Source organism: Mesoplodon mirus (genome assembly GCF_964341445.2).
Source record: "Mesoplodon mirus genome assembly, chromosome: 7".
NCBI classification, from domain to species: Eukaryota; Metazoa; Chordata; class Mammalia; order Artiodactyla; family Ziphiidae; genus Mesoplodon; species Mesoplodon mirus.
Genome location: NC_138983.1, coordinates 9,439,020 through 9,466,954, shown reverse-complemented (window position 1 = coordinate 9,466,954; position 27,935 = coordinate 9,439,020). Strand labels below are relative to the sequence as shown.

The 27,935-nt window shown below is 48.3% G+C and overlaps 2 protein-coding genes across 3 annotated transcripts; both read right to left on the bottom strand.

Annotated features, from left to right (window-relative positions):
* Window positions 1-438: 438 nt before the first annotated feature.
* On the bottom strand, window positions 439-10,631 carry EEF1G (eukaryotic translation elongation factor 1 gamma). Its single transcript, XM_082629054.1, has 10 exons — window positions 10,470-10,631; window positions 9,210-9,368; window positions 8,462-8,525; window positions 8,163-8,305; window positions 7,512-7,655; window positions 5,438-5,567; window positions 4,838-5,042; window positions 1,127-1,299; window positions 909-1,033; window positions 439-676 (listed from the first exon to the last, which is right to left on the bottom strand). The coding sequence occupies exons 1-10, from the start codon at window positions 10,614-10,616 to the stop codon at window positions 518-520; spliced, it is 1,449 nt and encodes a 482-aa protein (XP_082485180.1). The 5' UTR covers window positions 10,617-10,631; the 3' UTR covers window positions 439-517.
* A 943-nt stretch (window positions 10,632-11,574) lies between these two features.
* On the bottom strand, window positions 11,575-26,911 carry TUT1 (terminal uridylyl transferase 1, U6 snRNA-specific). 2 transcript variants are annotated; one of them, XM_082629052.1, is made up of 9 exons: window positions 26,792-26,911; window positions 24,994-25,184; window positions 16,183-16,498; window positions 15,898-15,998; window positions 14,365-14,834; window positions 13,833-13,921; window positions 13,417-13,527; window positions 13,142-13,234; window positions 11,575-12,771 (listed from the first exon to the last, which is right to left on the bottom strand). In XM_082629052.1, exons 1-9 carry the CDS (start codon window positions 26,871-26,873, stop codon window positions 11,621-11,623), a joined length of 2,604 nt encoding a protein of 867 aa, XP_082485178.1. In that variant the 5' UTR covers window positions 26,874-26,911; the 3' UTR covers window positions 11,575-11,620. The 2 variants fall into 2 exon arrangements, with proteins under 2 accessions (XP_082485178.1, XP_082485177.1); XM_082629051.1 differs by lacking the exon at window positions 13,833-13,921 and adding an exon at window positions 13,678-13,787.
* Between the last annotated feature and the right edge of the window lie 1,024 nt (window positions 26,912-27,935).

Sequence of the window (27,935 nt, the reverse complement as noted above, 5' to 3'; positions counted from 1 at the left end):
CCAAGCAGTCTCTTCTCGCTGTTTGTCTGAAGTGTTGAAACTATGACTCTTGGGATACGGCTGCTGCCCCACCTCACAGGGCAGTTGTGGGAAGTAGCGTTAAGTCGCTCTGCATGCTGTGCTCTCACCCCATCGGCAGGTATTCTCCCCCTTCGTGCGGGAAGGTCTGGAGTTAGGTAGTTACAAAAGCCCCGTGTCACCACCTCCTAACTATATCCAATCTCTCCCAGCTAGGATAGAAGATGGTCATCACAGGAGAGGCAAGGCAATTAAAAAAAAAAAAAAATCAAAACTGAGGAGAGGCCTCTCTTTCTGCTCTTCTGAAGACTTCTCTCCTACACAGGGAGGTCCTGCAGGTATAGACAACACCCTGCTTCAACATATCTACTCCCCTTTGAAGAAGCCATCACCCAACAAAGGAGGCAGGGCAGGAAAGGGTTCAATGTTCAGTTTCCTTTAATGACCCCCATTCTCCCTGAAGGGCAGGTGCAGGCAGCTAGGCGACGGCAAGAGATGTTCACTTGAAGATCTTGCCCTGATTGAAGGCTTTGCCCACATGCTGGAAGGCCCCATCCCAGGAGAAGTATTCTCGAACCAGCGTCTGGGTCTCCTCGCTGCTGGGATCCAGTTTCCGCCATGTGTATGACTCATAGTCCACCTGCCAATCTGGACTCAGCTGGGGAGAAAAAGCCAGGTAGAAGCATGTGGTCAGGTTATCGGCTGCTGCCCCACACCTGTTATTTCCAGCTCAAGACACCCGTCATCAGACCCCAGGACTCCTGTGAACATGACAGCTCCTTCATGGACACATGCCTTGAACTCTCGGGAGTGCCCACCGGCTCAGGAATACTTCCCAAGTCCTCGCCCCACCCTAAAGAGACAAGGCCCCTCCCCTGCACCCTCCTCACCGGAAAGGCAAGCTCCTGGCCTCGGAAGACCCAGACCCCGGAAATGGAGCTGCTATTGTTGGTTCCAAACAGAATGACACTGGCAAAGGCATTCTTCCTCAGTTTGTCCAATCGCTGGAACATTCCTGAAGGGCAAGGAAGAACATTCAGCCTTTGAAATCATGTCACCCACTACCTCATGTCCTCCCTTCCTCTTCCCAGAGCCACCCTCTGCTCACCAGTGATGAGGTTGCAGCTCATGAAGGTCTGGGTGAGCTCTTCAGGGAAGCGGTACTCGGAGTACCATAGGGACCAGCCATCTTTATCAAAGTGCTCCCAAAAGTACGGCAGCGCCACGGAGAGTGTGTCCTCGTTGGAGTACTTGCGCTTAAATTCATCCAACACAAAGGTACTGAATGAAGGAAGAAAAGCAAGGAGATCAAGGTGGAGAAGGTCCTACCGCAGCAACGTTGCCGTGCTAAGAGAAGCTAAGGGTGTTTCCACTCAAATTTACTGCTTTAAAGGTAGAGTCGCTGGATTGGCAGATGTGTATCACCTTCCAAGGGAGGAGAGCTGGGGGGTATGAGAGGCGCCCAGGGCATTCCCTTATCCCCCCACCCCCAGCTTAAATATGCTAGGCACGTGGAGGGTGGGGCCCAGGATCTGCCCGAAGAAAGGCATGGCGAGCTGCTGCCCCCTGGTGGAGACTCACAGCGAGGACTCCTTTTTTTTTTTCTGGCCAGCCCCTCCCAGGGTTCTTTCCCAAGAGTCACCCTCAGTTCCTGACTCACCCAAGTCGCTGCCCCCACCCCTCCCCATCACACAGGCCTCTTCAGGTTACACACACTATGACAGCAATGTAAGTGAATGTTTGCAAAGGGCCTCCACCCCAAATCCTACACCCGTGTCCTTTAGTTACTCTGCTCAGAAACAAGTTCAGGTGATCTTTGAAGCAATCTGGCACACTGAGCTTCAGAATAGGAGAGGTGCCCCCCCACAACGGTAGGGCTTCTTCTTTTTTTTTTCTTTCCTTCCAGTTATTAAAACACATACTAACTGAAGAAAATCACTCACTTTGCCAGCAAACAAGATAACTAATATTTTAATGTATTTCCCACCGGCAGTTTTCCAAAGATGATGCATGTAATTCTGTGCCCTACACAATTTGCTCACTTAATACTGCCTGGCTAACAAGAATGTTTTGCAGATGTTTTAATGGCTAAATAATCTTCTGCATGAATGTGCCATAAATCTATTAAACCCCCTTATACTGAATGTTTAATTGGTTCAATTATTCATTAGTATATAATCAATGTCAACAAACCCTAGAGTCAGAGAACGTTACCATCCCTCCCTTTACAAATAAGGTTAAGTGGTGTGACTTGCTCACTGCTGCAATGTAGCAAAGCAGAGAATCTGTCCTTTAACCGGGGGTCCCAGGTTCCTTCCCAAATGCACATCAGAGACCTCATCTGAGGTGCTTTACTTCCTCAACCACGCAAAAAGTAGGGCTGGGGGGGACTTCCCTGGTGGTCCAGTGGTTAAGACCTCACCTTCCAATGCAGGGGGTGCGGGTTCGATCCCTGGTTGGGGAGATAAGATCCCACATACCTCAGGGCCAAAAAACCAAAACATAAAACAGAAGCAATATTGTAACAAATTCAGTAAAGACTTTAAAAAACAAACAAACAAACAAAAAAAAACAGTAGGGCTGGGGAGTTTTTCTTCACTTTCTCCTGAGCTGTTTGAACTTTATTATTTATGACCATGTGTCCATTTTTCTCCCCAAACTGACCACAGTTGGCAGATTGGGATTGATATATGTATAAAATGGATAACTAATAAGAACCTACTGTATAAACAAATAAATAAAATTCAAAAAAAACCCAAACAAACAAATGACCACAGGGTTAGGGTAGCTGGAAGGCCTTAAAATTAACTCTGGACAAATGAGTCTTGTCTTTGAAGACATCACCTTTGAGTCATTAAGAATCCTGGGGAAAACCATCTTGGCAGCCCAGGAGTGCACCATGGTAATGCAACAAATAAGTACTAATAAGCACTCCCAAACGATACAAAAAAAAAAAAAAAGGGGCTGGGGCTTCCCTGGTGGCGCAGTGGTTAAAAATCCGCCTGCCAGTGAACTTTTGTAGTGTTGGAAATGTTTTTAAATTGAATTTTTGTGGTTACACAGATCTATAAATTTAGTTAAAGGCATTGACCTATATAATTATAATGACTGAATTTTATATGGAAGATTATACTTCATAATGGAAATTATACTTCAATAAAACTGTTAAAAAAAAAAGAATCCACCTGCCAATGCAGGGGTCACAGGTTCAAGTCCTGGTCTGGGAAGATCCCACATGCCGCGGAACAACTAAGCCCGTGAGTCACGACTACTGAGCCTGCGTGCCACAACTTCTGAAGCCCACACGCCTAGAGCCCGTGCTCCGCAACAAGAGAAGCCACCGCAGTGAGAAGCCCGCGCACCACAACGAAGAGTAGCCCCCGCTTGCTGCAACTAAAGAAAGCCCGTGAGCAGCAACGAAGACCCAACGCGGCCAAAAAATAAAAAAAATTATTTTTTAAAAAAATGCTAAGTTTATTAAAGATTTTAAGTTTACTGCCTGATTTATTTTCTGCCCGATTTATTTTCTGCCCAGTGTACAGATCCAATATGTGTGAATATCTCTAGCTATCAGCAGTACCTATGTTACAAGGGCATACATAATTTGGGTTGGTTATCATAGCTTACTTCCAGATACCAAAAATCCTGCTCACTCTTGACCTGCCCCTGTGCTAGATTCAAGGTAATCACTTTGGTTCGGAAAGAAATATATCCTTAAAAAGCAGCTGCGTTAGGAGCCTTCTTGTATGAAGTACCTGGGAGTAAGAGCTCTCAGCTGCACCCCAAGTTGCTCCCCAAATGGGGAAGCAGCGGTTCCTAAGGGCAACCATCCAGTACTAGGTCGCTTACAACTCCACATACTTCTTATGCCTACCACCAGCGCGTGCTCCTTCATCCCATATACAAACCACGACAAAATGGGGAGGTCAAACACTGCTGCACCCCAACAAACCAACTAGTGAAAGGATAGATGGCTTTAGGAAAGGCAGAATGGGCAAGAAAAACAGAAAAGCGAACTAAGTGACGTGACCACAGAAAAGACATTTCTCATATTGCTTGAAATTCTAATAAGGTGACCCGGAGCAGTGACTGAAGAAAGATGTGATGGTAAACAACTGGGCAAGTACTGGCTGTACCACGTTTTTCACACTAAAAATCCCCCTTCACTGTATTCTTTCTTCCAAGAACCCCTATGGTGACTGAGAAGAGGACACAGACGACCACCCCATTTACTCCCTTCTCCTTGCGGGGTTTAACTCCCCCACGCTGGGAAACAATAAACCAGACAGGCACTACGTAGCCATGGTCATCATCCTTTCTCTTAAAATGAGCAATTTTTATATAGGCTGATGCATCAAAACAGCAAAAAGACAATCAAAGGACACTGACATGGTGTCTGCTGCCTCGGCAAAGCCAGCAAAGCAGAGCAGATGGAGGCTCTCTGCATCTTCTTCCTTCCTGCAGCCCTCAGTGTATGAGTTCCAAGCGTTCTCAATCTCAAATCCTAACGTGCGCACACAAGACCAATCAATTCACCTCCACACCGAATTCTGGGCCCTGGGCCCATCTGCTTTCTTTGCTAGAAGGGGAGTTCTGATATCCTCAAATACCAGATGCATTCGGAACTTGTTTTCTCCTTTCAAAAGTCACCCAACCCTTGATGGTAAAGTCAGGAAGCTGCTTTATTTGCAACTAAAATACATCTTTCAATTTTATATGGACAACCTAAAATCCTAGCCACTAGCAGTATGAGGGGGATGCACATAGGTGAGCACAGGCCCTCCTGGGCCCCATGCCCCCTACCCTCCACCATCCGTACCTCTTGGGCAGGTGAGCAAAGGGATCCTTGGCCTTCGGCTCAGCAGCCAGCGCCTGCTCACATTCATCCAGCTCCTCCTCGGGAGCAGGGGCAGCTGCCTTCTTCTCCTCTTTCCGCTCGGCCTGGGGCTTCTGCTTCTCTTCTCGAGAAGCTTTCTCTTTCCGTGGGGTGTCCTTTTTAGGCTGGCTCTCTGCAAACTTTTTAGCTGGTGCAAAGGGAAGGAGAAAAGTCAATGTCTGGTCTCTTTCCACAACCCTCCCAAGCCAGGCACAAGCAAAGTAATGGAGGAAAACTGCTGGGTGGGACAGCTAAGGGATCTAGACGCTACACTGCCTGCTACCAGTTCACAGTACATCCTTGAGCAAGAACGCAACCCTCAGCTACAGATACACGTGCATCATGATTCTACATATTAACACAAATGAATGGGAGCATGTGTGTGTATAAGACAAGTATCACAAAATACTAGCGGCTACGTGCAATGCCCTACGTTCTGTGGATCCACATAACCCAAAAGCTAGACAGGAAATCAAGGGGTTAAGACTGAGCAGACCAGTCCCCTGACCCTGCCTGCATGCTCCCCTACCTCCTCAGACTTACCATCAAATTGGGCCATTTTCTCACAGAGTTTCACCTCCCCCAAGACCGCCCGGAACTGGGGCTGGTTAATGCAGGTGAGAAACCAGCGGTTTGTATTAGAGAAGGCCTGGCGGAAAGGCGGCTCCAGAACCTGCCAGGATGCAAGAGTGGACATATCATCAGCGGAGGGAAAAATCCTGACGAGTTTCCAGTCAGAGCCCCTTGTTTCTTTCTACACCAAAGCTCCAGCTTCCTTTCAGCCCCCAGAACATCAGCTTTCCCTGGAGAGCTACTGCCCACTTACCTTACTAATCTCTCTCCTGCAGTCCAATCCAATTTAATGGATGCTTGGTCCCACCCTCTATTCAGTATGAATCTACCTGGTAGGAATATTTATATTGTGCCTTACTCCTTTTACAAAGCCATTTCATACCTATAATTTCACATGTCAATAAAACTTAAAAGACTGGGACCAACAGAGAACTACAAACTACTCACTTTGCCAAGCAAATAATGAAAACTATCTATATGAACTATGTGATGTGTGAGAGATATATACATGCATCAAAATTCAGAAAGTAAATATTCAACAGCAAAATAGTTTCAGAATAACAGAGTGCTTAAACTCAGCTTCATGAAAAATTCATCTACCATTTTTTCCATTTGCCAAGATCAGAGGGAAAATAATCCTGTCAAGGATACATCACAGTCAGCTCTGTAGTGCTGGTTCTGCAGTACTTGGGTTCAAATCCTACTCCACAACTTCCGGGCTAAATTTCTTTCACCCACACAACAAGCAAAGACTCACTAAGATTGTCCTTGTTACGCCCTGGCACAGGCTCTGACACGAAGTAGGTGCTTTATTCTTTGCTGTTATCACATTACTATTCTGGTCCAGCATCAGTCCAAGAGCTGCTGTTTAGGAACCAGCCATGTGCCATCTTTAACCCAATAACCTCAACAGCGATTATTCCTACCCTGGTTTTATAGCTTCCACAGGGTGAAAAAAGAGGACTAAACGAATCCACACACATCCTCCCCACAACAACCAGTTAAGTAGTGAAGCCAAGAACTGATCCTAGTTTTGCCTCCAAAGATCTTGATGCTGAAGCTATCACCTCTACCTCTGTCTTCACAACTAAGCACAACTGGGCAACCTGAGAAACATGGGAACAAACTAAACACATTAGCTGCCAAACAGAAATTAAGGGCAATAGAACAGGATCAAACTTCTCAGAAGGAGAGAAAGCAGTCATGGTGTAAGAAGACAGGGTTAGAGGGTCTCTGGAAAAAGAGAACCAGGCACTTTCTTGACATGAGAAGCCATTTTTGGCCTAAGCCATTTTATGATCTGAACCTCGCTGTAATGCTTGTCCTTGAACAGGTCTTTGTAATTAATGATCTTAAGGGAACAAAAGAACGCAGAAACTGGGAATTCCCTGGCGGTCGGGTGGTTAGGACTCCGCGCTTCCACTGCAGGGGGCACGGGTTCGATCCCTAGTCGGGGAACTAAGATCCTGCATGCTGCATGGCATAGCAAAAACAAACAAACAAACAAACAAAAATGCGGAAACAACTGTTATCAGGCAAGAGAAATAACAGCAGCAAAGACAGTGTATCAGTAGTAGACTCCCAGTTCTGTTTCAATAGTAAAGATTAGCCTGAAGCCCTCAACTACCAGATCAACTGGAACCTAAGGGGTGATGATGATGACATTTTCTGACCCTCATGAATTCAATCAGCTAAAGCTCAGACTGTCAACCACCCAAGGCCCAATCATGAGTACGCATGTACCCTTAGCTTAAAAATTTCCCCAGTTTTGCTATTGGGAAAGATCCCTGGTGTTTTCCTTTCTTGTTGAAAGTAATCAATCCTTCCTTATCCTGATCTTTGGCTTCGCTGGGTCTTCTGGCTCAATGCCCATCAAGAGGCCAGTCCGGTTCTCTGTTAACAGTGGTACTCAATCCTGGAATTCCTGAAGACTAGCTGTTGCCTCAGACTCCCTCACATCAGCAGGATACAGATAACCTGGCAGGCCTGTCACTGTTTCTAGTCCCCACCTACCCCGTCAACCCAGATTCTTTATAAACTTCACCTGTTTATAAAGCCACAACAGGGTGCAGACAACTGTGATGTCAGCCAGCGTCACACGTTCGCCCACCAGAAAAGTCCTTGTCTTCAAGTGAGCATCCAGCAGCCCCAGAATTCGCCTCACCTCCTCCTTTGCATTCTCTGTGGCCTATTGATTTAAAATGGTCAGACTTGGCAGTGGGTACCAACCCTTGTCCCTGCCCTTCTCCCCCAATAATAACTAAGGTAGCTGTTCCACTGAGTCCTGGCTCCTTCTAAATGTATCGCAAATGAAGCTCTCAATGTTAAATTTCTTCATGGCGCAGTCTGGCTTCATTTCCCACTGTATTGATCGTAGGCATATATCTTTCAATTTTAGAAGGAACCTTAGAGGTCATCTGGTCTAACCACTCCCTTACCATTTGGTACAACCTTTCTAAAGCAGAGGCCTCTCGTCTGGCCACTCAGACCTCCCACCTCCACTGGGTCTGTCTGACAAAGAATCCATATACCATCAACAGCCCAGCGCTCCAAACTGAAAGCTCAAAGATTAGGTATTTATTATGCACATATTCTTGGCATCACCCTTCCTCAATCTTTTTTATTTCTTCCTCCCTGATACTGAGGAGCTGACGCCACCCCTGCTCTTAGTTTCTCCCCAGGTTCCAAGGCTCACCTGCTTGTTGTGGTGCATGATGCCCAAGGTGGGGAACACCCAGGTACTGGCTGGGGGAACTATGTCGCTATCAGCAAAGCTCACCCACTGCACCACCTGGGCTGCTGCTTCGGGAGTACTTCCCCGCAGCTCCTCGTTGCTCACTGCAGAGGCGGAACATAAAGGTCAGAACTTTGGGGCTGTGTCAAAGCCAGTGCAGGTCCCTGAAAATTCCTCTCCTTGCCCGCTCCAGCTCCCCTCACCCTCTCCTGCACCCCATCACCTCCAGACCCTCCCATTCCCCAGCCACTGCAGATTACCATAGTAGGCAATGGCATTGCTCTCGAACACACAGAATCCATCGTCACCCTCAAAGGCTGGAACCTGGGGACAAAGCAGTCATAAGTAAATACACAGCAGTTTCTCACTAGTCAAGCCCAGGGGCTCAATCGTTTTGAATAAAGTTTTTTATACAAGGCTGAGAACCCTTGCTGACCAAACTCTTGACACTATCTGAAACTTAAGAACCAAAAGTGTATGAGTAACTTACCGTCTCCTACAATCTGAACTCACACAAGAGACCCCCAAAATTTAGATATTAGATGTTTGTATATAACCTCAGTCAAATAAGCAAAAGGCAAGAAACCCGAGTCCGATATTTGTCTATATTATCCCAAGTATTAGAGTACTCCCCCACTGCACTTGATCTCTTCTACATGTAGCATGGTTATTTATCTATCTCTGTAAGCCCCTTGGGGCAAGAATTCTACTCATGGCAAATATTTGATCTATTTGCACTGAAATCAGTCAAAACTGATCCTCTCTCCCACAAATACAAAGAAGCCTGTGAACTTCATAGGAAATGACTGAATAGCTGTGTACTATTTTTAACAAAGAAATCACAACTGTCTCAAAATAAAAGTTTTTTTAAGTCTCTGAAACATGAAAAAAAAAAAAAAGTAACATGGAAAGCTCCGTTTTAAAGATGGAGGTCATCTTCAGAGTGATGGAATCTCAGTTCTCCTTGGGTTCTCAGGACCAAAGGCCCCTCTCCACTTTCCTACTCACCTTGCCAGCAGGAAATTTACGGAGGAATTCGGGGGTACGGTTGGTTTGGCCAAAATGGAAGTGGGGTGGTGCGGAGAGCACGCGGACCTGAGCCCCGCTGTACTGAGCGGCAATGAGGGCCTTGAAGGCCCTCCAGTTTTCAGGATATGTGTACAGGGTCTGTGGGGAAAAGGCGGGGAATAAGCCATTAATGACTAGAAGGGTCCCAGTCCTAAGTGTTACCCGGGAACAACTTCCCCGAGTAATCCCAATCTGCTTCGACTCACTCTTTTACTCCCTTTGCTGAACCAAGTTAGTTCTTCAGTATCTGCAGTCTTGTGTAATCAGAGTCCTCCAAAATACGAGGAGAGAACTACACACCAACTGCTAAATAAAGCTTGTTGACAGATGTGACCTTCCGTAAGGACGTCTCTGGAAGCGTTCTCGTCCCCTCAAATACATCTCTAAGAAATGCAGAACTTCTAGCTCCCTCAGACTCCATCTGCCGACAAATACACGCCCCTCCCTTCCCAGAGCCCTTGTTCATTCATTGATGGTCACTGAGCGCCTGCTTACTCTACTGAGCCGCTCACCCTTCAAAAGCATCACCCTTGTTTCCAAGACACTCACACCAACCAAGACATTTCCAAGTCCCCTCCGAACAGCCACTTAGAGACCGAATGGCATCTTCTCTTCCTAAGCCAACTCGGTCTCCCTAAAAAACCTTTCATTCCTTGTCACGCGTACCATCCCTCCGGTCCTGTCCCGCAGTGAGTTCCCAGGGGTTTCCTTCTCTCCTTCTATTAACATGGCCAGCGGGGTCCAACTGGTCTGACTCCAGCGTCCGGAGGCTCCTCTCGCTGCCAAACCTCCCCGCAGGACGACCCTTAACCGTGGCCAGATGTACGTGCCCACAAAGACCCTCCTCTTCCCTTGTCCCTCCTGTTGCCCCACAAAACGATCGCAAAAGTTCTGTCACCCTGCCCGGATCCCACGTCTCGAGAAGGCAACGAACCGAACTCCGTTCTCAGGTCCCAGACTGCCAGGATCTGGCATCCCTCTTCTCTTCTACCCCAGACCCTTCCACCTCTTTGGCCTCCCAGAGCCCCAGCCTCAGTTCCCCTCCGGGGCCTGGAAGCCCTAATCTCCAACAGTACGGTCTCTAGACCCCGGATCAGTTCCCCACTCGGCTCCAGAAACCCTCTGACGCCGACTGGACCCACTCCGGCAGAGGATGGCGTCGGATAGGGTGACCTGGATTGCCAGAGCCGGCAAACTTACCCCAGCCGCCATGGTGATTCCGCAGAGAAAGGGGGTGGGGCTCTTCGCGCTGCCGCAAAGTAAGCCGTCAGGGAGAGAACGGTGCGGGGTGGGGGTGGGGGTGCGGAGAGCCGTGGAGAAACAGCAGCCGGAAAGCGAGGACGGCATAGAAGGCTTACGCACGACAGTTCGGTATCCCGCGGCAGCTGAAAGGAAACAGGAGGTGGGGCCTGGGACCTGCGCGTAAAAAGCTCGCGCCTGCGCGGTGAGGGAGGGCCAATCCGAGTCCCGACATGGAGGTAGCAGGCGTGGAGGGTGGGGAGACTGTGAGAACTAGCTGGAAAGCCGCCCCTCTGCAGCTACGTGGCAGAGCTGCCAGCCCGGAATCGCGCCGGGCCCCAGAGGCGTTTCCCTCCGGGTCGCGGGGCCCGCGGTGATTTGATGGAGGTCCTGCCAGACCCCCTAACATCGTGGTTGTGTGACACTCATAGGAGCGGAAGCAAGTGCGTGGAGGTGGCGGGGTGCCACGTTCCTTTTGTTCCGGCTCTTTCCAGAGGAGAGCTTGTACATCTAACCCGAGCCCAAGTCCGAAGCCCTCTGTAAAAATGAGGTTTTTTTCCATTAAACGACCTTGTAGCTCAAGGATGCTGTTACTGCTTAGAAGTGGCACTAGTCTTTGGGCCTGCAACAAGGGAGGGGCTGAGGGAGAGCCCAGCCACGTCCTGTCACCCCGGAAGGGCTGACAATTCAATGGATGGGTCGCCCTTTACCCATGCTCAGATCTGAACCCAATTTAAGAACAGGATGAATTCTATTAAGTGAGAGAATGAAAAACGCTGAATCCAAATTTCAAGCCCTGTCACCATTCATAACTCTGGGCAGTAAGGTAAATGTGGAAGCAAACTTGGTACTTCTCAGGTGCTGCTCAAGCCACCCACCCAGCACTCCATCTTTCCAGAACTCTACTGAGTGGGTCCAGGTGCCAGACACACACTCCTCCTGGGCTCTGAAGGAAACATACTGAGAGACCTATTTTAGGGTGGCAAGAGAGGGTACCTGTGAGAGGCTGCTTTAAGCACTGGGGGAAGGAGGATTATTACCAGGTGGAAATTAGCAGAAACTAGTGTTTATTATTAAACTAGCAGCTTTATTGCCCTTTAGGGTCCCCATCTTCACTTGAGCAGGTTTCGAAGTGCTTGAGGGAGGAAAACCTGTAAGAAATGATGGAGATCAGGGAACAGGCCTTGAGAATCCCGGAGTGGGGTCACAGTGAGAGTCTGGTCAGCCTGGGAGACAGACACCACGAAGGTCAGGAGTGGCTCAGCCCCTGGCGCCTGTTCAGTACTGCTCAGGCCTCTCAGCTGCCGCGTGACCTGAGCTTCAGTTGCCAGCCACTCTGCTCCTGTGCCAGCACCAGCTCCAACTCCTTCCTTGATTTGCTGCTGCAAGCGTCTTCGGGCACGCCGCCGCCCCTGCCACACTCGGTGGCACAAGGCACAGCGCCAGCCCACTGAGGAGAGCGACACCCCCTTCCCTGCCTTGGCCTGAGACCCTTCTCGGGCTGCCTCAGGTCCTCTGGGCCCCTGTTCAGCCAGCGCTGCGGGGCCTGACTGCCCCTCTTCTCCAGTGCCTAGATGCTTTCTGGTCATCGGGGCCAGCTCCCCTGGCTGCCCAGGGCTCCTCATGGCCCAGTCTTGCACTGACTCTCCAGCCTCTATCGCCATTTCTTCCACCCCATCTTCACCGTGGCCCCCTGCACGTCCCTGCTGTTCCTCCTGGCCCCCCTCACAGCTTTTTTTCTGTCCGTCTAGTTTCAATCTTTTGCTTGTCCCTCCCTGGGGAGGCTCCCCAGTTCCACCTCCCTCTGACCGCAGTCTCTTGGTTCCCTGCTCTATATGGCACCCCAAAGCCTCCTGTAACACCTGGGCCAGGGCAGCAGTGAGCTGGGTGAAGGGAGCGGGGGGTAAGGGGATGGGTGTTGCAGACAGCAGGGAGCTGGGGGAGCTGGGCTGCAGAAGGGGAAGCAGCCCCCAGTCCCGACCCCGGGAGGAACGGCACTGGTACTGGAGGCTTCGGCAGTAACTGGCTGCTGCTTGGCAGCAGTTCTGTAGCCGCCCGACCACCCGGCTGGTCACATTGGCTGCCACATTGTGACTCAGGTCAAAGGGGTCCTGGAGGTTCATGGGACCGAGGCGCAGACCCTCCCAGAGATCAGAGGGCAGGCCCCCTGCCACAGGCAGTGCCCGACCCTCCCGCAGGGACAGCAGTGAGCCACGAAGATCCCAACAAGAGACGCAGGAGAAGAACTGGGCCAGCAGGGAACCTGGAGGAAGAGAAAGACCAGGGAGAAGGGCTCACTAGGAGGCCAGAAGTGAGATCAGCCCTGTGCCAGAGCCATTCCCTTAGCTGGACTTTCTTTTTCCCTCCCAAGTGGCTCAGAAGAGTGCCAGAGCCAGGCTCCTCTCATCCCTATAAACAAGAGGTCAGACCTCTCTCCCGTGGTGCCCCCAGATACTGCCCCTTCCCCTTGCCAGCAGCATGACCTTGGGCAAGCCACTTCATTACTCCAAGGCATGGTCTCTTCACCTGCTAAGTAGCAATAACAATATTAGCTACCCCACGAGGGTGCTGTGTGCCAGTAACTGTGTCATTAGCACCATTTATTAGCCCTCTCCCAGCCTCCCCAAACTCACTCAGGGGCTCCTTATTGGTGCTGGGCTCCAGTCTCGAGGCATCCCTGGGAAAACTACAGTCCCAGCCATCAACCTCCACCTGTTCGCCCTCACCTATGAAAGTAAAAAAGGTGAGGGTGAGCCTGGAAGCAGGAAGATTAAGGGGGGGCGGGGGAGGGTGGATATGGGAGTGATAGCAGAGATCTCATTCTCAGGGAAGCTCAATATGTCTAAGTGAGAGGAGGAAGAGAGATGAAGCTCACGAGACAGAGCGGGTGGAGGCCGGGCTACTGTACCTGCTTTCTGGGTGAGCTGGGACACAGTGGGCAACACAGGAGGGTCCCTGGTCTGAAGGAAATAGATCACGAGCAAGGTCAGGGCGTAGTTATTGAGAAGCGGGCCACTCCCTGGGTAAATAATCAATTAATTCCGGTTAGATTAGAGGCGGGTCTGATCCCCTCCTTGGCAGTTTTCGCAACCCCGGTCCTTCTCTCCCTGAGTCCCTGCCTTTGCCCCGACACGAACAGAGCCCCAAGTCTGTCCTGATTTATTCTCACCTGACAGCCCTCGACCCTGAGCCCAGCAGCGCAGAGTGTACACAAGGGGCCGTACTCGCCCATCCAGCTCAGAGCAGAGGCTCAGGAAGCGGGAGTTATGCAGGGCCAGCCTGGGACAGAGGGGGGGACAAGGGTGTTAGGGCTCAGGAACCTACCACCCCCAGCTCTCATTCCAGGCTTGTGTAATGGGGGCCAGATGGAAGAAGGCCAACAGAGGGTTTCCCGAGGAGTTTTCTGACATGGTCTGGAGAGAGTATGTACAAAAGAACATCAAATGTGTCTGGGAAACACGACATCCTATAAATGTCTTAGACAGTTACAGAGCATGTTATTGTAAGACTGATCAGAGCCTTTACTATGCAAAAAAGATAGGAAGGGAGGGAGAAGGAGGAAAGAGGAAGTGGGGGAGAGGGAGGGAAGGGAGAAACCTGCCTGTGTTTAACTCAGCATTTCCCAATGCTAAAACTTATTCACCATGGATGGAACTCTTTCCTAAATCCTTAAAAACAGTATCCCAAGAAACACACTTTCCAAACACTGAAATGAAAGCCAGACATGAGATGAGCATCAGAAAGAGAGACAGGACCAAAGAAGGACAACCTCAAGGCTCAGCTGGTGCAGGGCACCCTCCTCAACCTCCCCAGAGTGCCCATCTGGCCTTCCCCGCCGCCCCCCAAACAAAGGTACCGGTTACTGAGGGAGACGTCACCGTGGAGACCTGAAGGCCGATGGCAGAACTTGACCACAGGGCGTCGGGCAGAGGGCACAGTTTGGACTCGGTACGCTCCAGGGACACAGCCCCGAAGAATGGATCCCACCAGCTCCAGCATGGCTCCCCCTTCTGCTTTCTCCCCCTTCAGGGCCTCTGCCAGTTCCATGGCCTTCCCCAGGTCCCCCTCTCCCCGGTCCTCCTGCAGTGGCGAGGATGGAGGCAGGGACTGGGGAGAGGCGAGGGTCTCAGAGGCCAAAGCAGAGTCTGGAGTCTGGGGTGCCAGGGAGGAGGAAGGGACTTCACAGTCCAGGGCTTCCGAGTCTTGGGGAGAAGCTGGAGGCTGTGAGTCTGGAGGGGAGGCTGGGGTGCAGGCCAGGGCTTGAGGATCCAGTGGGGACGCAAGGGCCGAGTCCAGGGATGGAGATTCTGCAGGCTTTGGGGCTGGCTGTGGATGGAAAAGAGCTGAGTAACTACCTCACCTGCAGTCCCCTAACCAGGGAACATTCCATCCCTAAGATATATCTATTACTGCTTCTCATGTGCCAGGCCCTATTCTAAAGGCTTTATAAATATCAACTCATTTAACCTTCACAAGCCTTTTTTAAAATTAACCTTTTAGGGCTTCCCTGGTGGCGCAGTGGTTGGGAGTCCGCCTGCCGATGCAGGGGACACGGGTTTGTGCCCCGGTCCGGGAAGATCCCACATGCCGCGGAGCGGCTGGGCCCGTGAGCCATGGCCGCTGAGCCTGCGCGTCCAGAGCCTGTGCTCCGCAACGGGAGAGGCCACAACAGTGAGAGGCCCGCGTACAACAAAGAAAAAAAAAAATTAACCTTTTAATGCCATAAAATAAACGGTCAGTATTTTACAAAAACGTTATTGTCATGAAAAACAAAAAAAGGCAGAGGAACCGTTCCAGATTAAATAAGACTAAAGAGGGAATTCCCTGGTGGTCCAGTGGTTAGGACTCCAGTGCACTTCCACTGCAGGAGGCACGGGTTCGATCCCTGGTGGGGGAACTAAGATCCGCAAGCTGTGAGGTGCAGCAAAAAAGACCCCAAAAAACAAACAACAAAAAACTTTTGTGGGCGAGAGGTATATGGGAACTCTGTACTTTCTGCTCAATTTTGTTATGAACCTAAAACAGCTCTAAAAAATAGTCTATTTAAAAAGTAATGACCCTTTCCTATTCCCAAGGCAGGATCTGTACATTAATGTTAGAAAACACAGATAAGCAAAAACATAACCCATTATCTCCCCGAGTAAGATATTATACATGCTATTTTGCAATCTGGTTTTTTTCCTGTTACAAATGCCATTTATCCCATGTTGATTCATTTTATCCTATCCAATATCCATACACATTCACATTTCTCCAATTATAATAACTCTTTCAGGCAGGTCCTATTACCCCATTTTATAGATGAAGAATTAAGGCACGAGAGGTCAAGTGTTTGCCCAGACATGACCATTTCCACTGACTCTTCACAGCTGCCTCCACGGTCACATACCTGGGGCTCGTCCAAGTCCCCCAGATCCAGGAAGAGGTCAAGATCACAGCCATGGACGTCAAAGCTGTTTATGGAAGAGCCAAAAGGATGGACCACACAGCCTGGGTGCCGAGCAGAGAATAAAGGTCAAGAGACACTGCAGGGAGTAAGTGGTGGAAGAACAAAATGGGGCACAAAGATGGAAAAGCAGGCAAATGAACACCACTAGCTTAGGGAGGACTGGGGATGCAAACACAGGGGAGGAAGGACAGGAAGGGCTCAGACACAGTGAGGGAGGTGACTCACCAGGGAAGAACTCTGTGAAGACCTCCTGCACCAGGGCCACCACGAGGCTCCGAAGCTGCCGCTCGGCCTCAGACAGCTCCCTCAGCCCCACGAGCTTCAGCATTTGTGCCTCCACGTCCGGGGCCTCCGCTAGTGCTTTTGCCAGCTGGTGACTGTCGGGGGCCACTCCTTTGGGGGACTTGGAGGCTGGGCTCTGGAACTCTTTCTGCTCCCGTGGCCGGACCCTCAGGCGACGTCCTCCCAAGCTGTGCTGGGGCTGTGAGAGGACAGCTTCCCGGGCACCCACGTCCCCCATCTCCACAATGGCAAACACTCCCTGTCAAACCACAACAGGGACAATGATGATGGTTTTAGAACCTAGAATCCAAACACATGGTCTGACAGTGGGTGAGAATCTTTACAATGGGGACCACCATATAAACTGGGAAATTTGTTTGCTGTTTTGATAACATCAGAGAACATATTTATTTATTTAGGCCACGCCTCGAGGCTTGTGGGATCTTAGTTCTCCTACCGGGGACTGAACCTGCGCCCTCGGCAGCGAAAGCATGGAGTCCTAATCACTGGACCGCCAGGGAATCCCCACCAGGGAACATATTTAGAAAAGCAATTGTCTCCTTCACTCAAATCGCATGCATTTTATTCTCACCCAAGCCTGCCTCTGAAAAACCTCATTTTACCTATTTTGTAAAACCCCAGTCTTCCCAGTGACATTTCACTGGTAAGACTAGGACTCAGGCCCTAACTCTTCCTGCTTTAATTAGACTCTTTTAATATTGACAATCCACGTAATGATCACTGTGTTACGCATAACTCTAAACACGTAAACCCTGTCTTCAACGGCCTTACCAGCGATATGACAGCAGTGCTGCTATGATTTGGTTGAGTTTAATGACATTCACTGGGTCGTGTTCTTTAAGGCAAAACGTTAGCAGGAGCAGAAAAACTATGACTGCTCTGGCAAAAGGCCATATTCTTTTATATTCCCTTCAGTGGCGAAGCTAGAACCGCATCCTGCTTATGCAAAGGTACTCTCTACAGTGATCAAGACAGTGTGGTACTAATGACAAAACTTTAGGGAGACTCACTGAGGAAAAAGAGAGAAGCCTCTGATAAATAAAATCAGAAATGAAAGAGGAGAAATAATAACGGATACCACAGAAATACAAAGGGTAAGAGAATATTATGAGTATGAAAAGCTATACACCAACAAACATACAAAGGGACAACCTAGAAGAAAGGGACAAATTCTTAGAATCACACAACCTTCCAGGACTGAATCATGAAGAAATGGAAAACCTGAATAGACTGATCACGAGTAAGGAGACTGAAACAGTAATCAAAAAGTTTCCCAAACAACAAAAGTCCAGGACCATCGAAGACTTAATACCTATCCTTCTCAAACTATTCCAAAAAATTGAAGAGGACGGAACGCTTCCTAACTCTTTTTTTTTGGCGGGGGGGTACGCAGGCCTCTCACTGTTGTGGCCTCTCCCGTTGCAGAGCACAGGCTCCGGACGCGCAGGCTCAGCGGCCATGGCTCACGGGCCTAGCCGCTCTGTGGCATGTGGGATCTTCCCGGACCAGGGCGCGAACCCGTGTCCCCTGCATCGGCAGGCAGACTCTCAACCACTGCGCCACCAGGGAAGCCCCCTAACTTATTTTTACAAGGCCAACATCACCGATACCAAAACCATACAAAGACAGCACAAAAAAAGAAAACTATAGGCTAATATCTCTCAGGAACATAGATGCAAAAATGCTCAACAAAGTATTAGCAAATCCAATACAATAATACCTTAAAAGGATCATACACCACCATCAGGTGGGATGCAGGGATGGTTCAACATCCGTGACTCAATCAACAAGACACATACTTTAACAAACTGAAAATAAAAATAGGATCATCTCGGGCCTCCCTGGTGGCGCAGTGGTTGAGAGTCCGCCTGCCGATGCAGGGGATACGGGTTCGTGCCCCGGTCTGGGAGGATCCCATATGCCGCGGAGCGGCTGGGCCCGTGAGCCATGGCCGCTGGGCCTGCGCATCCGGAGCCTGTGCTCCGCAACGGGAGAGGCCACAACAGTGAGAGGCCCGCATACCGCAAAAAAAAAAAAAAAAAAATAGGATCATCTCAGTAGATGTAGAAAAAGCATTTGATAAGATTCAATACCCATTTATGATAGAAACTCAATAAAATGGGTAGAGAAGGAATGCACCTCAATATAATAAAAGTCATATATAGCTAACATCATACTCAATGGTGAAAATCTGAAAGCTATCAGGAACAAGACAAGGATGCCCACTGTCACCACTCTTATTCAAAACAGTATTGAAGTCCTAGCCAGACCAATTAGACAAGAAAAAGAAATAAAAGGCATCAAATTGGGAAGGAGAAGCAAAACTATCACGATTTGCAGTTGACATGACTTTATATATAGAAAACCTTAAAGACTCTACCAAAACCCATTAGAAATAATAAATGAATACAGTAAAGTTGCAGGGTACAAAAATCTGTTCTCTTCCTATATGCTTCCTATATGCTATATGCTATATGCTAGCAGAAAGAAAAATAAAGAAAACTACGATCACAGCAAAAAGAATAAAATACCTAGGAATAAAATTTAAGGAGGTGAAAGACATATACACTGAAAACTATAAGACACTGTTGAAAGAAACTGAAGAAGACACAAATAAATAGAAAAACATTCCATGCTCATGGATTGGAAAAATTAACATTGTCAAAATGTCCTAAGGCAATCTACAGATTCAACGCAATCCCTATCAAAATCCTAAGGACATTTTTCACAAAAACAGAACAAAAAATTCTAAAATTTATAGGAACCACGAAAGACCCCAAATAGCCAACGCAATCCTGAGAAAAAAGAACAAAACTGGAGGTATCACACTCCCTGATTTCAAACTATATTACAAAATCATAATAAGCAAAACAGCATGGTACTGGCAGAAAAACAGACACACAGATCAATGGAACAGAACTGAGAGCCCAGAAATAAACCCACATGTATATGGACTATTAATTTACAACAAGGAGCAAAGAACATACAATGGAGTAAGAACAGTCTCTTCAATAAACAGTGTTCAGGGCTTCCCTGGTGGCGCAGTGGTTGAGAGTCCGCCTGCTGATGCAGGGGACACGGGTTCGTGCCCCAGTCCAGGAAGATCCCACATGCCGCAGAGCGGCTGGGCCCGTAAGCCATGGCTGCTGAGCCTGCGCGTCCGGAGCCTGTGCTCCACAGCGGGAGAGGCCTCAGCAGTGAGAGGCCCGTGTACCGCAAAAATAAATAAATAAACAGTGTTCAGAAAACTTGACAGCCACATGCAAAAAATGAAACTAGATCACTATCTCACATCACACACAAAAATAAACTCAAAATAGGGCTTCCCTGGTGGCGCAATGGTTGAGAGTCCGCCTGCCGATGCAGGGAACGCGGGTTCGTGCCCCGGTCCGGGAAGATCCCACATGCCGCGGAGCGGCTGGGCCCGTGAGCCATGGCCGCTGGGCCTGTGCATCCGGAGCCTGTGCTCCGCAACAGGAGAAGCCACAACAGTGAGAGGCCCGCGTACCGCAAAAAAAAAATAAATAAAATAAAATAAAATAAACTCAAAATAGATTAAAGACTTGAATGTAACACTTGAAACCATAAAACTCCTAGAAGAAAACACAGGCAGTAAGCTCTTTGATACTGGTTTTAATATCTTTCTAGATATGTCTCCTCAAGCAAGAGAAACAAAAGCAAAAATAAACAAATGGGACGACATCAAACTAAAAAGCTTCTGCACAAAAAAGGAAACCATCAATAAAATACAAAGACAACCCACCAAATGGGAGAAGATACTTGCAAATGATATATCTGATAATGGGCTGATATCCAAAATATATAAAGAACTTACACAGCTCAACCAAAATTTTAAAAACAAAAAGACTGGACTTCCCTGGTGGCACAGTGGTTAAGAATCTGCCTGCCAATGCAGGGGACATGGATTTGAGCCCTGATCCGGGAAGATCCCACATGCCGCGGAGCAACTAAGCCCGTGCGCCACAACTACTGAGCCTGTGCTCTAGAGCCCGCGAGCCACACTACTGAGCCCACGTGCCACAACTAATGAAGCCAGCGCGCCTAGAGCCCATGCTCCACAACAAGAGAAGCCACCGCAAGGGAGAGCAGCCCCCGCTTGCCGCAGCTAGAGAAAGCCCGTGCACAGCAATGAAGACCCAACACAGCCAAAAATAAAAAGGTTAAAAAAAAAAAAAAAAACTACAATGAGATATCACCTCATGCCTATTAGAATGGCTATTATCAAAAAGGCAAGAAATAAGTCTTGGCGAGGATGTGGAGAAAAGGGAACCCTCGTGCACTGTTGGGAATATAAAGTGGTGCAGCCACTATGGAAAGCTGTATGGAGATTCCTCAAAAAAATTAATACTAAAATTACCATTCAATCCAGCAATTTCACTCCTGGGTTATTATACAAAGAAAATGAAAACGCTAATTTGAAAAGATATATGCACATACATATATGTATGAAATGAAAGAGGAGAAATAATAACGGATACCACAGAAATACAAATACAGTATGACCACGGAGCACATCACCACTGCAGCATTATTTACAACAGCCAAGGTGTGGAAACAACCTAAGTGCCCCTGAATGGATGAATGGATAAAGAAGATGAGGTGTATATATAAAATAGAATATTACTCAGCTACTAAAAAAAAAAAATCTTGGGCCTCCCTGGTGGCGCAGTGGTTGAGAGTCCGCCTGCCGATGCAGGGGATACGGGTTCGTGCCCCGGTCTGGGAGGATCCCATATGCCGCGGAGCGGCTGGGCCCGTGAGCCGTGGCCGCTGAGCCTGCGCATCCGGAGCCTGTGCTCCGCAACGGGAGAGGCCACAACAGTGAGAGGCCCGCGTACGGAGAAAAAAAAAAAAAAAAAAATCGTGCCATTTGCAATAACATGGATGGACTTTGAGGGTATTATGCTAAGTGAAATGAGTAAGACAAAAAAAGACAAATACCATATGATTTCCCTTATATATGGAATATAAAAAACAAACAAAAAACAAAATAAATGAACAGGGACTTCCCTGGTGGTCCAGTGGGTAAGACTCCACACTCCCAGTGCAGGGGGCCGGGTTCAAGCCCTGGTCGGGGAACTATATCCCGCATGCATGCCGCAACTAAGAAGTCCGCATGCTGCAACTAAAAGATCCCACGTGCCTCAACAAAGATCCCGCGTGCTGCAACTAAGACCTGGCACAGCCAAAATAAATAAATAAATAAACAAACAGTTTTTTTAAAAAATAAAGTACTATATATACCATAAAAACATCTATCGTGGGCTTCCCTGGTGGCGCAGTGGTTGAGAGTCCGCCTGCCGATGCAGGGGACACGGGTTCGTGCCCCGGTCCGGGAAGATCCCACATGCCACGGAGCGGCTGGGCCCGTGAGCCATGGCCACTGAGCCTGCGTGTCTGGAGCCTGTGCTCCGCAACGGGAGAGGCCACAACAGTGAGAGGCCCGTGTCCCGCAAAAAAAAAAAAAAAAAAAAAAAAATCTATTAAATAGATAAATAAATAAATAAATAAATGAACAAACCAAACGAAAACAAACACATAGATACAGAGAGGAGTAGTGATTATCAGAGGGGAAGGAGCAGGGCAAAATGGGTAAAGGGGATCAACTGTATGGTGATGGATGGAAACTAAAGTTTTGGTGGTGACCACGCTGTAGGGTATACAGAAATAGAAATATAATGTTGTACACATAAAATTTATATAATGTTACAAACCAATGTTACCTCAATTAAAAAAAAATTTTTTTTTGGCCGTGCCGCACACCTCACGGGATCTTAGTCCCCTGACTAGGGACTGAACCCAGGCCCCGACAGCCAAAGCGCTGAGTCCTAACCACGGTACCACCAGGGAATTCCCAAACTATTTTTTAATTAAAAAAAAAAAAGACAGTGTGGTACTGGCATAGAGACAGACATTCAGGACTTCCCTGGTGGTGCAGTGGTTAAGAATCCGCCTGCCAAGGCAGGGGACAAAGGTTCGAGCCCTGGTCCAGGAAGATCCCACATGCTGCAGGGCAACTATGCCCACGAGCCACAACTACTGAAGCCCACTCTCCTGAGCCCATGCTCTGCAACAAAGAGAAGCCACCGCAATGAGATGCCTGTGCACCACAATGAAGGGTTAGCCCCCGCTTGCCACAACTAGAGAAAGCCCGCGTGCAGCAATGAAGACCTAACGCAGCCAAAAATTAATTAATTAATTTTTTTTTTTAAAGACAGACATTCAGATGAAGAGAATGTAATTGAGACTCCAGAAATAAACTCGTACATCTATGACCAACTGACTTTCAACAAAGGTGTTAAGACCATTCAATGGGAAAAGAACAGTCTTCTCAACTGGGATAACTGGATAACCACATGTAAAAGAATGATGTTGGACCCCTACCTCACGCCATATACAAAACTTAACCAGGGGGATGGCTTCACCAGCACACAGGCCTGAATCACAATTGGAAAAGGACAGATAATAGGTTCACAGTTTCTTTTTGGGGTGATAAAAAACATTCTGGAATTAGATCATATGATGGTTGCAGAATCTTGCAAATATACTAACAACCAATGAATTATATATCTTAATAATATATAATAGCAATTGACAATACAAGGGGGGGAAAGAAAAGGGGGTCCCCTGTCTACCCTCACTTCTACCCTATGTCAAACAGCACAAAGAACCAAAGTGAAACTACGGAGAAAGGCAGTCACTTGGGCCTGCCCAAGCGAATCTTCTGATTCTGAGGAATCACACAGCTCAACAGACTGCAGTGCAACACCAAATTTGCAGCCGAAGCCCCAGTTAGCAATTAGGTGTCTCTTTGCCTGGCCTTGTCTGTGTGCACGTATTTCTCTCAAGAACTGCACAAAAGGCATCAGGGAGGGCGGGATAAGCAGATTCAGAAGGATGTGTCCCTGCCATTTTTCTCCTCTCAATACCAGCATCCCCATCTAGAGCCACTATTTACCGAGGTCTTTTTTTTTTTTTTTGCAAGTTTTTTTTTTAGGCCGCACTGTGTGGTATGCAAGATCTTAGTTCCACGACCAGGGACTGAACCTGTGCCCCCTGAGGGCTTATTATTAACCGAACAGTTCATGTAAGCTATCTCGAAGTCTCATAAGATTCCTACAACAAGGTATGTATTATTATTCCCTTTTTACAAATTAAGCAGCTGAAACTCAGAGAGGTTAAGTAACTTGTGACTGCCTCCCAAGCAGGGACTCCCCCAAACCTCCAACTTCCCCAGTGATGATCTCAAGGAAATGTTATGGAGATTAAATAAGACATACAGTACTTAGCATATAATTGGTGCATAATAACTGCTCCATAAAAATTTTAGTCATTATTGTTATAATTATTGATAGAAGCCTCAAAAACTTGAGGTTTAAGTTCAGGAAAAGATCTTTCTTTACAATTGAAATAAATATGAACAAAAGTGGTGTCATTGAGCTTTCTGAAGAAGTCACCTGGGACAGACACTGCCAACTGCCCACCCAATATACATTCTCCCATCTTCCTTACTGAAAGAACCCTGCTTTTTGCTCAGAGGGACAAAGTGCCCAGCTAAAAAAACTTCATTTCCCAGGCTTCCCTGTAGCTAGGAGTAACCAGGCGATAGACAGAGTTCTGGACAATGAAATATAAGGAGATGTCTGCTGAAGAGGCCTCTGAGAAATATTTTCCTGGGAAATAAAGAAACCGGGGGAAGGGATCAGACTCAGATGACCCTAGCCTTTGATGGTCTGCCCTTCAACCTGCTGCTTCTTCTTGCTGGAAGATGTGGAACCAGCATAATCACAACTATGAAGTGAGAGCCATATGCCAATAATGACACAGCAGGAAAACAGTAAAATCTTGGATGGCCCAGGTCTGGACTTCTTGTTATAAGAGAACCATTGAACCCTGTTTGTTTAAACCATTGTGAGTCGGTTGCTTAATGCAATTTCTAAGAAAAACAGACCCCACGGCGTGGTAAGAGAAGACCTGGGCTGCTAAGTAGATTTGGGATCATCTAAGCCCACAAAACCAGAGTGTAGCCTCAGAGCTACAATATGACCACGGAGCACATCACCACAATGGCAAACTTCTTCCAGGGGACTAGAGAGACTCTGACAAAAGGTCGGCATGGAAGCAAGACAAAAAGGACCGCAAAGAACAAGTCTGTTTGTCTTGCATTGTCCAGAGGACAGGGTGTTCTGACCGGATGACCTCAGTACCTTTCAGCATAATTTAATAAACTGCTAGCTGGTTTATCAACCAGTTTCTTGAAGGGTTAGGATAGATCTCCCAATGGTGTGGTCTTAAAGCACCCACTTCACTGTAGTAGTTACTCATTTAATTGTCTACTTCCTCCACTAGACTGTAAGGTCTGTGCAAGCAGGAACCATGACTACCCTATGCACTACTCAGAATGCAGTTCTAAGCAGTGCCTAGTACAAAGTTAGCAGCTAATAAATATTTGGCAAATAAAAGACTGATTGAATAAATAAATGACCAACAAGTTCCCCAATGACTAATTCTGACGAACTGATAAAATCCAAGCAGGGGTGGGGGGCGAGGGTGAGAGACTCACAAAGCTGGACTAGCCCAAGTACTGGAGTGTCCACCAAGGGCAAGCCACATTAGGAACCAGCAGAAACAGGCTGCTGGTCTCCCTCCCCCATTTCTTTTGGTGTGTAGGACACCTGACTCATTCTTTACCCCCAGAGCCACTCACTCTACCTTGTCCTTGTCCATGACAACACTGGCCACGGGTCCAAATGCCTGGAAGTACTCAGAGAGCTGAGTAGAATCCACATCCCGGGGAAAGCCACTGACAAACACGCTTCGAAGTCCCTGGGCCTTTCGAGCAGCTCGTAGTTCTACCAGGTGCCGGTGCTTTCGGCCTCCCAGGTGGGCCTCTAGGCTGGGCCCTGCAAAGACAAACGTGAGGACAAAAACATCCGAATTGCTCTTCAGTGTACCTACCCCAACTTTGTTCTCGGCATACCTAGATCCTACTGATTCTGACAAAGTCCTGGCTCCTTGCAGCTTCCTCTCTTGTCCATTTGTCTATATAAAGCATTTTAAGTGGTTCCCAGGAGAACTGGCTGTACACAAGTATTTCTTTTTTTTTTTTTGATAGAAACACATTTCCTTTTTTTTTTTTTTTTTTTGGCTGCACTGGGTCTTCGTTGCAGTGTGCGGGCTTCTCATTGCAGTGCCTTCTCTTGTTGTGGAGCGCAGGCTCTAGGCGCACAGGCTTCAGTAGTTGTGGCACGTGGGCTCAGTAGCTGTGGCTCGCAGGCTCTAGAGCGCAAGCTCAGTAGTTGTGGTGCACAGGCTTAGTTGCTCTACGTCATGTGGGATCTTCCCGGACCAGGGCTGGAACCTGTGTCCCCTGCACTGGCAGGCGGATTCTTAACCAGTGCGCCACCGGGGAAGCCCCAAAAGTATTTCTTAAACCATCTACAAGTGCAAGGTAGAGCAACACCTGCACACTGTAAAGAAATTAACAGGTAACTTATCTAGGTCATTTATAGAAGGACTAAATAAAATCAGGACCCTAGACTATTTCCCATTTAACATTTCTGGGTATAGTATAGAGATTACAAGTGCAGGATCAGAAGTCACACTACCCAGAATCAAATCCCAGGTCTGTCAAGCTGTGCGAAATCTTGGGCAACTTACTTAACCTCGCTGTTCATGTCTCCTGAGGTACAAAATTGAGATAATAATAGTACCTACCACATTCATATTATTCATATATAGCACTTGCCTGAGAGTCTGGTACATGGTGAATGCGGGGAAACTTAGCTGATTTTAAAATTTTTATTACATTTTGAGTCAGCTGTTTGATGTCACCAATGTATATGTGGGGCCAGAGAAGACTATCCTGGATTTCTGGCTTGCCCTATTGGACAAGTGGTAGTGCCATTCACAAAGGAAAAGAATGAAAGATCATGTTCAGGGGAGATGATGATTCCAGACTTCAAAAGTGGAATATGAGGTTTCATTGAGACTCCTGCGCTGTCACAAAAGGACCTTGTCTCCTTTTCCAAACCCACGTTCCAAACATGCATACCATGCTACTTCACCCATCTCTGCCTTTGGGAAGCCCCTCTGTAGGGCTTCCCTCACTTTACTACTACCTTCTCTGTGACCCTGCAGCTTTCCAAACACATCTATAGGGTACTGAAATTGTCTCCATCTCTAGGTGGTGAGCTCCTTCATCTCTAAATCCCCTCTCCCCGCGCTAGAGCCCAGCGGAGTAGCAGGCACAAACGTAATATCCAACAGATGACGGTTAAAGAGGAAATAAAATAACGAAACTTCTGTCGTCGAGATTTCGGATACTGGGAAGCTGGGGTGTAAGGTGGTGGGACTCTCCCCCACTCTGTAATCCCTTCGGACAGCGGAGAGAAAACAGAGGTGAGACCCTACCAACCGACTTGGCAAGCACTATGACCTATAACCCTAACTTTCGCTAGGACCCAAAGACGAAAGCCCATAAACACCCCCCTCACTAGCCACCGCTTACGGTTGGCCGTAGTGACGTGGCAGAGGCAGCAGCGGAAACCCCCGCGAGGCAGCGGTTCGACATCCGAATCCACCGCAGCCATCACAACTGTCCGGTACTAACAAAACGCAACCACTTCGGCCACAACCGGAACTCGCTTCTACAAATTGCAACACGCTGGGAAGCAACTTCCGCCCGTCCGATAGGAAGTGACGTAGCCGTCGCCCAATCGCAAGGTACACTCCTCCGAAAACCGAGCTCTTTCCGCTCAAGGTTCCGTTTCCAGCCCGACTTAAGTCTCTACCAGCTTTAGGAATACCATCTACGATGCTTATCTGCATGCGGTAAGCCCATTGGTGTGCTCTGAGCTGTTCAGACGTTGATTGGCCCAAAGGTCGTGAATATTCATAAGGCAGCCACAGAGTGTGCCGGGTTTCTTGCCGGGCCCTCTGCTTGACGGCAAGCGGTTTCCCTGCTGGGTGGTTGAGAGCAGGCTGTGTCCTCCTTCAAGGGGCAGTAGAGACTGTATCCTCAACCCCATATTTACCTAGTGAATAAAGGCGGATCCTCCACGAAGCCCGCACTGTCCCTAAACTCCCAACCTCCTCAGGGCTGTTACCCTCTCCCTCTGCCGTCGGTCCTCTCCCAGAATGGGAGTTCTGCGACCTCTTCCTAACCCTGGTTGGGGAGCTCTGCCCCCACCGGGCACCTTCCGGACTCCACGGGCTACAGCCAGATCGCCTCTCTTCCGCGTTAGCGGGCTGCGTGGGGTGCACCCACCAGGAGCCAGAGCCACCGGCCCACTTAAAGGCATTTAGCGGAAACTGCTATGGTGGCAGCTGAGTGAAGACACTGGAGGGTGCTGCTTCCTCCTAGACTGTTATAGTGGTCAGTTCCGCCCGACACTACCGAGGTGTTGGCTCAGGCCAGGGTGGGAGTAAGAGAGCTAGGGAGGCCCCAGGGACAAGGACCATGAGATGGAGGGACCTATCAGCTGGGCTAAGCAGCTCCTGCTGTGTTTGATCAACCCACAGCTTTCCACAGCTTCCGGCTGTGGAAAGAGCAGCGGACCTGAGGCAGACATCTCAGGATCTAACCTTGAGCAAGTCACAACTGCTGAGGCTTTTCCCCATCTCTAAAGAAAGTGCTCAAGGAGCACACAGTA